General features: G+C 30.5%; 1 protein-coding gene across 1 annotated transcript; it reads right to left on the bottom strand.

Annotated features, from left to right (window-relative positions):
• Window positions 1–913: 913 nt before the first annotated feature.
• Window positions 914–11,704, bottom strand: Me31b (ATP-dependent RNA helicase me31b). The gene is made up of 8 exons (XM_072887210.1): window positions 11,338–11,704; window positions 9,873–10,037; window positions 9,511–9,717; window positions 9,246–9,417; window positions 9,014–9,164; window positions 8,338–8,533; window positions 8,091–8,261; window positions 914–7,389 (listed from the first exon to the last, which is right to left on the bottom strand). The coding sequence occupies exons 2-8, from the start codon at window positions 10,011–10,013 to the stop codon at window positions 7,093–7,095; spliced, it is 1,335 nt and encodes a 444-aa protein (XP_072743311.1). The 5' UTR covers window positions 10,014–10,037; window positions 11,338–11,704; the 3' UTR covers window positions 914–7,092.
• Window positions 11,705–12,139: the final 435 nt, after the last annotated feature.

Raw genomic sequence — 12,139 nt, 5'->3', positions numbered from 1 at the left:
TTTGTAACAAATTATACAGCAACGAGTTTTATATTCAATCGTGTTATATATATGCAATTTACTATTGTTCTGGAAATATAATATTCTCTATGCAAATTTTGTACCAATATTTTCCTTACGATATTTCAAATACTATCCGAATAATTTTTTATCAATATTGTAACATCGGTATCAATATATGAAAACAATAAGTATCCTTACTTTGAAGCGAAATATTATATATATATAATATTATGTGTTTCTCATATAAATCTGTTAAATGTGATTAGAGAAGAAAATGCATTATGTACTTCGTCTAGTGATAAATCAGTATGAAGTGTGTATATACGAGGACAGTACCTCGGTATCTCCATATATACGTCGCACTTTATGTAATCTGCTTGAAAATGTGCATTAGCTCTAATAATCCTTAGATACACCTATAAAATATATTACAGATTATAACAGAATTCATGTTTATGTTCCGAAATATAGGTATATAATAAAAACGGATCAACAAAAGCTTTATGAGAGAAATTAGAAATACAGAGAGAAAATGCCATCACACACATTTTCTCTTCTATACTATTATATCTATTACAAATATCAATATTTTCCAAATAATTATACCGCACCACAATTTGAAATAAATAATAAGATAAAAATCTTTTTATAACGTGAAAAAAAAAAAAAAATAATAATTTCGTAACGGATTAATTAAAATATTCAGTCCTGTCAAACTTGGTAGTTAATCACGGAATTTCAAGCCAAAATCATTTACACGTAACTTTAAAAATTTAAATGACAAAAAATTCATAGTCTTATATAGCTAATAATCTTATTGAAATACCGCACGAAATAGCGTTGTTTTACGCAAGAGAAAGTTTAAATCGAGTACTCTTTAGGATTTATGACATAAAGAAGATATATCGTGTACTGAAACAGAATTTTTATTAAGGGACGACAGAGAGAGTTCTGCTGTTTTGTCCCTTTTAGGAAATGAAATTGACATACGATTTATAGATTGGGTTTGGGCTAACAGAATGGCAAAGATAAATAAAAAAAAATGTTTTCATATATAGTCATGCGCAAACCCATCTTTACAATTTGGGAAAAGAAAAACAATAACATTGCTGGAACACGGAAACAGCTTGTAATTTTGCTTTCGTACCACGCACATAGTTTTCAAAACGATAGCAAATAACGAGAATTGTCTTGACAAATTATTATACATCATTAAAAATCAAAAATACAGAGTATTTTATTTGCGCATAATTACGCGTGAGTCGCAAGTTATTTGGACACTGCATAACATTGCGAAATCATTTTAATATCAAATATATTCCTTTTATTAATTGCGTGTGCAATTTTAATTATTCCAGTTATAAAACATAGACGCAACAGAATGGGTTGTAGAATATAAGAGCTGTGCAAGAAAAATTCCGCAATGTTACGCCGCTTAAATTTACAAACAACCGAAACTCTTAGATTTCAACGTCACAAAATAAATCGATGTCCGTTATATAGTGTCGAAAATTCTTTTCGTTCATATTTCGTTAATATATAGCAATAATATTAATAATAGTAACAAAGGGATATCATATAATACGCTGTTCAGGTATGCTGTTTCAGCTAGAATTGGTTCCGCAATTTGATATAAACACAAGTATACAATTAATAAGTTCTTTAACAAAACGGTAAAGCATGGGTATAGTCGATAAACTGATATTGTTTTACATTTCAAACGAATTATACTTTTTTTTTGGATTTTTTTTTTGTTTTTTTTCTTTTTTGTGTTTGACATACGTATTGGAGATCTAATTCCAATACCATTAAGATCGAGCTGCGTATGTTATTCGAACGCGGAAAGATTGTTTGTCTGGCCGCTTAAGTTTCCACGATGCGATCGATTCTTATTTCGTTTGTTGAGAATGTGCTTGCACGCAGCTCGCCGTATTTACCGATGGAAATATAAATTCAGACGAAGGTACGAGATCTACGATGTTCTGATTAGAGAGCTCGTTATCAAGATGTTCTCCTTCATTCTTACGATTTCGAATCGTAGATATTAAGAAATAAGATTTTCATTCCCTCCCCAGGTGATCGGGGTTACATTTTCTCCGCAATTCTCACATACATCCGGATGTTAACACATTTACTTCCAAAATACGTATTTCTACGTCGCACGAATTACATTCGCTTACTTTCATATCACAAGGGCATTCCTTGTTATATCCAAGATAAGTTGCTGGAACTGCACTTGGAGATACCTCGTGAGCTAGACTAGAAGACGTGGTAATAAACAAAATACCAAAGTAAAAAAGATTTACTTTGGCAAGTTGTAGTTGCAAAATGCGTCATATACGGATATATTCATTTTAACTTATCTTCCAGTATTTTTTGGAGGATATTTGTCTGCAATTTGGAATATAAGAACGGCAAATTACCACATTCTTCAGCCTGCTCACGTAACATTGCTAATCAATGTTTTTTCTTCTTCTTCCTCTTCTTTTTTTTGTATTTTTAAGCCCACTTTTTTCTAAGTTTATATATATCCACTTCGCATCATTCTTTAGAAAGAGTCAAGTAAAGCACGCAATTTTATAGATTATTCTACGTATATCAATAAACAAACTTAACATCTTTCCCTTTTTTTCGTTTGCATAAGTCTATAAAAAAATGTACATTCAATATATCCCTATTTCAATATAAATAAGAATTTAAATTTGAAAATAATTTTAACTAGAAAAAAATTTATTTATAAAATATCTATATAAGATTTTAAATGAGAAGAATTAACGTTTGCTTATTATAGCACGAGCTAATTGACTCTTTCAAAAGTTGAATAAAATACATTTCGCAAAATAGATTCCATAAAATGGATCTATCGATGTTTCCAATTACAGCGCAATAAGACTAAGTTTTTTCCCCCTCCTTAGTCTCTGTAAGATTGCCAAAAAAAATTTCGAAATTGTTGTAAGCAAAATAAGAATAACAGAAGAAGCTAACAGAATAAAAGCAGATTTTTGTATTTTGCAAACGGGGACATTTCAAAGATTATAGCGGCGAAAGAATTAGTTAATCCGTCGAACCCATTTGCGTTTGTATATTAAGTACATATAATGTCAACTCGAAAGAGGAAGGAACGATCTATGATCCAAATACTATCTTCTGCTTCAACGAGAGATAATAAGAACAAACAATAATCTGCTAGAAAATGATAATAACGTTAATCATATATAAAATAGAGTTTGAATAATCGAAATAAATCGAAAAATCAGCAATTATATGTATATTTACTACAATTTGTAATTTATTAAATTTTTTGTGTTTTATCATAAGAATATTATCGTAGAGCTAAATGCATAAATGTTTTTCTTGGCCAGCCAAAATTTTGTTTAATATATGTAGTTTATGAAAATTGTAATATTCCTATAATAGATAAAATAATTTAAAGTATATTATTATTAAATTTACTTTTCGAATAGAGAAATGTTATCCAAATTGATTTAGATAAAATCAAGAAATGGATATAAGCGTGTATCATGACATTGTACATTGTATAAAATCTTGTGATGCACGCAAATATCAGAAAAAAAAAAAAAAAAAAAAAAAAAAAAAAAATTGTTAAGGAGTTAACCCAAAACGCGATGCAAGAGTAGATACAGGGCTGACACATTCGTTTTCATTTCTAAAATAAAAATTGCTTATGTACAAATTAGCAGCAAATTTACCAAAGTTATATTACATCTGAATTCGCTGCATATACATTTACGTTTGTGTCTGATTTTTTTTCTCCCAATACGTTTATCTATGTGTAATCTTATTGATCAAATAATGATGTCGCCCCGTATTAATTGATCAGAGAATTAGATATACAATAACTTAATTTTATATATTTCCTTCATATTATTATCTATATTCAAGCAGAAGATAGTATTTTGATCAAAGAGCATCGGATTGACATTATATTTATATCACCAATGGCAAAATTCTCGCAGTATCAACACTGACTTCTTACCTGTACTCAATAGATTTTTATCTGCCAGTATAACAGTCACAACAGCAGCTAAATCGTGGTTAAAAAAGTTTTGTCAAATCGTATTAGATTACCGAAGAAATAAATAAGATCGAAAGAAAAACATTCGATTGTGAGCGTAGCAAGTCGTACCCAAACATTTTAATTACTGTGCCACTTTTCGTTTCACACATTTTGTTATTATATATAACTACGAATGTAAGAAAACAGCTAGACGCGTATCTGTGAAACGAGTTCCAAATTTCAAGATAATAGCATAAATAAATGGTAAACAAAAATGATAATCGCGAGCTTCATTTAATTAATAATTTGCTTTTTATATCAATAAGTATGTGATTTATGAAATATATAATATTAATAGAATTTCCAAAAATCTTTGTGAAATCTTGGATAAACACGTGCAGGGAAACAATACGTTATAATGAATACTGCAGAACCACACGAGTAATCTAATCTGTCAAGTTGATTACGTCTCGACGGAAAATGCGAAACCAACGAGTAAGCTACTGTTGCGCTCAATATAATAGTGCCAAAAATTTAGTACTATTTTAATTAGCATATGAAGTAACTTATACTTTTGTAGATTAAAGTGAACAACCATTTGTCTGGATCAACACACATCTGTTCAATGTTCAATCAATCTTTGCAATATCATTTTCCTCTCACATTTCGTGTGTTTGTGTGTGTGTCAGCAATTATTATCTCATTACTGTACATCTATCCTACAGTCTCCAATGATAAGCTCACAATTACTGACACCGCAACTCTAAATACATTTTAAACCGCCTTCACACTGTGTTAATATTTCATTTAAGGACAATTTGTCTCAGACATGAAATATTTTGGTATCGCCTGTATTATCATCTGTACGAATCTCGCATTCATAAACCTAAGTCAAATTGGTTGGTGGGCTTCAAATTATAAATTTCGATTATATATAGTCACATATTGCAAATAGTAAATTTTTTTCATATGCCTGCATATTTCCCTGCACGTATTTATCCAAGAGATCAAGAGAAAACAAAGAAATTGCAGAGATTAATTACTTATATATTATTTATATTCCGCAGTCACATGTAGAAGTTTTATATAGAAGTCTATGTGAAATATAGAGCAAATGTAGATATATGAAGCTATAAATACACGCTAAATCGTATTGCAATGTAAAGATAGGGCGCATAGAACCTCGACATAGAATCTCCAAACATATCCATGAAGATATAATCCTTAAAAAGTTTTAAGTGAGAATGTGTGGTATTATGATTTATTTATATAAAATATTTATTGTTTCAACCTAATGAAATCAGTTCAAAAATGAAATTTGTATTGAGTGAAAGAAACCTTTTTTCATAGAATAAACTTTTAAATAAAGAAATGCTTTGTGCAGACAAATTGAAAACTTTAATTATTATACTAAACAAGAAAAAGATAAGACTTTGTTTTTTTTTACTCTTGTAAGAGGTATTAAATATATCAAGTGAGCTGAGTGAAATTAAGAAGTGAGTTTAAATTCAATAGAAAAATTCAAATCAATTCAAAATTTGTTACAAAGTGAAAGAATGTTTAATAATATTAAGCCAAAACAATGTTATAAATGTTTAAATAAAGTGCTCAATAGAGAAAGAATAAAAAATTCCGAAGGAAATTTTTGGAGATTTTAGTCGATATTACCAATAATATAAATTTGGTAATTATCTTTTATAAGAGATATAATGTAATAGTGCGCCCTATTCTTACATTGCATGATTTAGCGTGTATATTTAGTTTCATGCATCTACATTCGTCCCCTACTTTGTATTATTCACTGTATAATTTCAGTAATTAATCCTTGCAATTTTTTTTTCTGTTAAACCTCAGTCTCAATAGAATGCTGTTGCATGATCAAACGTAGACTGTGATTGAATATATACGTTATCAGCATCAGAACCTTTGTTTAATGGAGTCCACCAGCCAGTTGTTTATAAAAAATAATTATATAAAACTAGTCAATTGTACAACCTCTGATTCTCAATCACGGTACTGTAAAAAGAAAATCTAATTGCATTAAAAAAAAAGAAAAAAAACAAGAAAAAGAAAAGAAAATCTAGTAATCAAAGCAAAAAAGTGAGATTAAAGATAGGAAAAAAAAAAAAGAAAGATTGTTTTAACATTGACAAGTGATTTGAATTTCAGAGTTGTATGACAATATTGACAGATAGCAAAATCAAGCCATGATCAAATATTACAACTGATATTTAATATTCCAAATTTTATTATTAGATTGCTAAGAGCAATTTATATGTGTATAAGATTTTATTAAAGTCTAAGGGCAATTTATATGTATATATATGCACAACAGTACAAAAGTAATGAGCATATAGATTTATAGTATGCTGCACTCAGTGAGATTGGCCAATTTCTTTTCACTAAATTATACATACCCTTTTCCTTCATTGTGTTAGATGAAAACAGAAGCAAAAAAAAAAAAAAAAAAAAAAAAAAAAAAAAAAAAAAAAGAAATACTGGAAGAATGAAGCTGTTGTATAAAAATCTTCTATTAAAACGATGTGTGTATCCGCATGTAATATTTACAATTATGATAAAATGCAATGATTGATTATTACGTTATTCACATATTTGTTTACATATTGTGCATCTTGATAATGGCTTGACTCTGATTTGCTTTAGCTTATGTACATTTAAATGTATTTATATACAAAGAATGACTCTCACACCAACATTCGCTCGACACTTCAAGCACTCAGCTCACTTATTACGCATGCTTAGTATGTTTTATTTACAAGTAAACTTTCATTCTTTTCTTGTTTAGTACAATGATAATTGAAGTTTTCAATTTCTGTTTGTACAGAGCACTCCTTTATTTAAATCGTTTTGCAGCACTGTTTTGTCTTTAATACACTGTTAGACACCCCTTCACTGTGACAAATTTCACTTTCAAACTGAGTTCACTCTTTCCATTGAGTTTGAAGCATAACAATGTATGCCTTACATAAATGAGTCACAATCACACATTCTTCTCACTTAAAACTTTTTGAGCGCTTTGTAAAGCTTTATTTTGCAACGGAGTATCGAAACTACTTGGACACATTACCTTCTTCCATACTATTATTGTCTTCTGGTTTCGCTACATACAAACTAGGATCTATCACCTTGGGGATAGGTTTAATTTCTGTTCCAAGCTCTTGTTCGATACGATGTAAGTTGAAGCGATCCTCGTACGTGATTAGGTTAATTGCTATACCTAAGTGGCCAAATCTTCCAGATCGGCCGATTCTATGCAGATATGTCTCTGCCATTTTCGGAAAGTCGAAATTAATTACGACATTCACGGCTTGAACATCAATACCGCGGGTAAATAGATCACTGCTCACCTGCAAAAAAAGTTTGCATTTGATAATCAAATCTCAAATTTGAGCATCATTGTTACAGATAAATTAAATAATAAATAAATAAATATACATACATATATCTATATATACATATATAATATGCATATTTATAAGTATACATACATATATATGTATATTTATTTATATGTATACATACATACATACATACATACATACATACATACATACATACATACATACATACATACATACATACATACATACATACATACATACATACATACATACATACATACATACATACATACATACATACATACATACATACATACATACATACATACATACATACATACATACATACATACATACATACATACATACATACATACATACATACATACATACATACATACATACATACATACATACATACATACATACATACATACATACATACATACATACATACATACATACATACATACATACATACATACATACATACATACATACATACATACATACATACATACATACATACATACATACATACATACATACATACATACATACATACATACATACATACATACATACATACATACATACATACATACATACATACATATACATACACATACACATATACATATATATATATATACATATATATATATACTTATAAGTAAAATTGTTGTCATAGATATCAATCAACTTACGAGATTTCGGCATAATCCTGCACGGAAATCATGAAACACGCGATTGCGGTGCGCCTGCGCCATTTTCGCGTGTATGTAATAACAGCAATATCCAAGATCTGTTATTTTCTTAGCCAATAATTCTACGCGTTGCGTTGAATTGCAGAAGATTATGCTTTGCGTTATTTGCAACTATAAATATAATACATTTATAAATATCTAAAGTATTGATATGGGATTAAATTAAATCAAATATTTAATGTCTCACCTTCGAGAATAACGTGTTAAGGCAGTGAACTTTTTGTCGTTCCTGTACAAAAGCGTAATATTGTGTTACGCCTTTTAAAGTCAATTCTTCCATTAAATTAATCTCATATGGATCTCTCAAGTGTTTCTCCATAAATTGTTTCACAGTCAGAGGAAATGTAGCTGAATACAACAAAATCTGACGTTCATGTGGCAATCTAGAAAATAATACAACTAATGAACATCATAAAATTATGAATATTAAAGAGCACTAATATGTATAAACAATTTGAATTACTTTTAATTAATAATGATATAGATCAGTATATTTATTATTATAGATCAGTATAAGTAATTGACTTATATTGGTAAGAAAATATCAAATGTAGCATCAACACGTCTTTCAAGACAAAAAAAAGAATGATAAAAAAATAAACACAAATCCAATAATTTCGAACAGGAGTTAATAAAAGTTAATCATTGATTCATTGATCAATTTAGTGCACTTAGAAATATGATAAGATATTTAAGAGGATATACACATTAAACATTTTAAATAATTATACAAAATACATCATTGTACATAAATCATGAATATCGTACATAGTCAAATATCGTTTATTTCTATGTATATTTAAATATTTTATATCTTATAATTTATATATTTTGTATTTTAGAAATATTTTTTACAAACATACCTCGATATGACATGATCCAACATTCCTTTGAAGTCTTGTGACAGCAGTTTGTCTGCTTCATCTAAAACTAAAATTTTACAATGTTCCATATTTGCCACATTCTTATCCATTAGATCAAGAATTCTTCCTGGCGTTGCAATTATTACTTGTACTGAAAACATAAATTACACATTAGTTAAATTGTGCAAATTCATTTAATTCATTTATAAATTTGTATTTTTCTAGATCCTACCTTTTTGATAAATCCTCATAATGTCGTCGCGTAAGTTAGTTCCTCCAGTGGTGACCATAACCTTTATATCCATATGTTTTGCAAGTTCAATACAAATCTGTGATGTTTGTAGTGCTAACTCTCTTGTAGGTACAATCACCAATGCTTGAATTACTTCTCTCCTTGGGTCAACCTAAAACAACAAATAATATATAATGTTAAAAAAAAAAAAATATCTAAATCAAATATTTTTATTTTTTTAGATTAATATTGTAATTATATATACCTGTTCTAGCACTGGAATTGAGTACGCTCCAGTTTTGCCAGTTCCATTTTTCGCTCGTGCCAAGATGTCCTTACCAGAAAGTGCAATGGGAATACTAGCTTCTTGGATCGGTGATGGCTTCTCCCATCCCTTTTCAAAAATTCCCATCAATAATTCACGTTTTAGGCAAAATTCTTCAAATTCGTTACCACGTGTATCAGTAACATCCTGTAAGATTTAAAGATAAATTATTATATTAAGCCAGAAAATTTAAACAATTTTATGAATTATATAAACAATAAAATTAATTTTTAAAAGTTAATTTACGTATTTAAAATCTCAATTTATTTAAATTTAAAATTATAAATTTTTTTAAAACTTACGCTTGTTTTAATTCTCTTATCCTTTGGTGGAATTTTTAATTTGGCCTTCCAACCTACATCATCCATTTTATCTATTTCCGATTTGTTAGACAAACCAGAATTCAACATGTGATTAGAGTTTATATGCGTTTCAATCATCATTCTGGATATATTGCAGTATTTTTCCTGGAAAAAAAAAAAAAAAAATTGAAAAAAAAAAAAGAAAAAGATCACTATTTGTAATTATATTTATATCAGCTAGTACTATTACATTGTAATATATACATTGTAAAATGTATATTATAAATGTAATATTTTCAAAAATTTATTAAAAATTTCATATTTTTCTGTTATAATTTATAAAATATTAATAATTACATCATAATATATAACTCAAGCTCTAACCATGTTCAAAAGCATTTACTCAGTTTTTATGTTAATATCTGAATAGAGAGGCAGGAGAGCAAGACCAAACAAAATTGACCTACAATGACTATGCCTATAGGTACTGTTTGCTGTTATAAATACATTCGAATATGCTAAGTGTTTTTGCATGTTTGGATGTACAAGAAAGACGAATACTTTTGTAGATAAGATGATTAACTGTGTTAAAAAAAAATGATTTCTTTATCATTTATAGAATTTTCAATAGATATAAAATTTATATAATCAAACATAAAAATTAACATATCTAACAATAAGATATAATTTAATAAGTCATTATTTAAAAAAAAAAAATAAAAGAATAAACTCGTGTTATTTAAAATTACGTAAAAAAATAAGAAAGGAGTTTTATTAGTATTAAGAATAACACACAAAGGCACTTTTTTTTTTAATGTATAGGACATTATACTTATACGATAAAAACAAAGGAACATTCGCATTTTTGGAGCACGTCGCTCTTTATCCGTGTATCAAAATGTCGAAATATTCAAACTGCCTTGAATTTTCCCGAACAATTATACCGAACAAAGCACGAAACAACAAAGGAAAATAGCAGTACGTATTTGACCAATCACGAGTATCCATGATTAACGATAGCTGATATGCCGCATAGGCAAACAAGTTTCGCGGATTTCAAACGCGTAACGTTCGAATCGTCGATAAAAGCAGATGCAATATGCGGTACAATAAGTACCATGTCGCGAGTATATTTATTTTCCCCAAAAAATTGCAACGCGCGCGCACGTACAGCTAGAGCCATTTTCTCTCGATTAAATCCGCCTCCTGGAATCTCTACCTCCGTTTCGAATTGATCCACGATATACCGTCGGTAGCGACGGATGCGACGGAAACGAGACGGATACCGTTATTAGGCCCCAGAGCCAGCCAGATTTTCCGCGGCGGTTCTCGTGACGGAGACGGAGATAGAAACTGAGACGCGCCGCGCGCGTCGCGACGCGATGCGACGAAAATGACGCCGAGGGTCGCGAGGATCGCGGGCACGCACGTCGTCCGGGAGGTATTACGTCGGCGTGTACCTTACCTCGAAAACGGATGGACGTCGATACCGTCTGTGTGTGCGCCTCGAGCTCGAGCACTCGGATCGGTGGGAGACAACACGCCAAAATGGCCGTTCCCAATGTCAATGATTTCGTCGACTTCTCGCAGCGCCAGTGACTGCGTCGGGGGCACCGTAGCCGTTCGGTGCCGATGCCGCGCGCTTCTCTCTTCCTCTCTATCACCTCTCTTATCGGACTCGTCGTTTTGCGCTGCGGAAAAAAAGGGTTTCTCGCGTGTGACGCGCGAGGGGCCGACTCTCAAAGTCTTCTTCTTCCGTCTCCTTTACGTCTCGTGATTTTTGCCTTCCGTTTGCAGTAACTCGAAATTCCGACTAACGCTGACTAATGCACTGCGTCGAATGCCAGCGACGATTATTGCTTGTTCGGTGTACGCGGATTCGTGCCATGAAAGAGCGAGAGATACCTAGATTCGAAACTACCACCGGCTCATCGTTTCAAGGCACGATTCTCATACCGTGAAATGATTCGCGGACAATTTTCCGGGGAGACACTAGCGTTCCGTGTCAGCCAATCGCGTGTTCTCCCGTGGTTCTGGTCGCGTCCACGTGTTTCGCATATGTCGCGCCGATCAAATCGCGCGTCATTTCAAAATCATTAATATTTCAAATAATTAATATATTAAATGCTTTATAGGAAATTTAAATTTGTATATAATTTCGATGGGAGGAATGTTCTTTATATATTTGTTTAAACGTTTTTACACGCGTTTGTACAATTAAATTAAAAAAACTAAAAATTAAAATACAGTTAAATTAATAAAAAAAT

This window comes from Anoplolepis gracilipes, chromosome 1 (genome assembly GCF_047496725.1).
Source record: "Anoplolepis gracilipes chromosome 1, ASM4749672v1, whole genome shotgun sequence".
Lineage (NCBI taxonomy): Eukaryota > Metazoa > Arthropoda > Insecta > Hymenoptera > Formicidae > Anoplolepis > Anoplolepis gracilipes.
The sequence above is the reverse complement of the archived record's forward strand: the minus strand, read 5'-3'. Positions and strand labels throughout refer to the sequence as shown.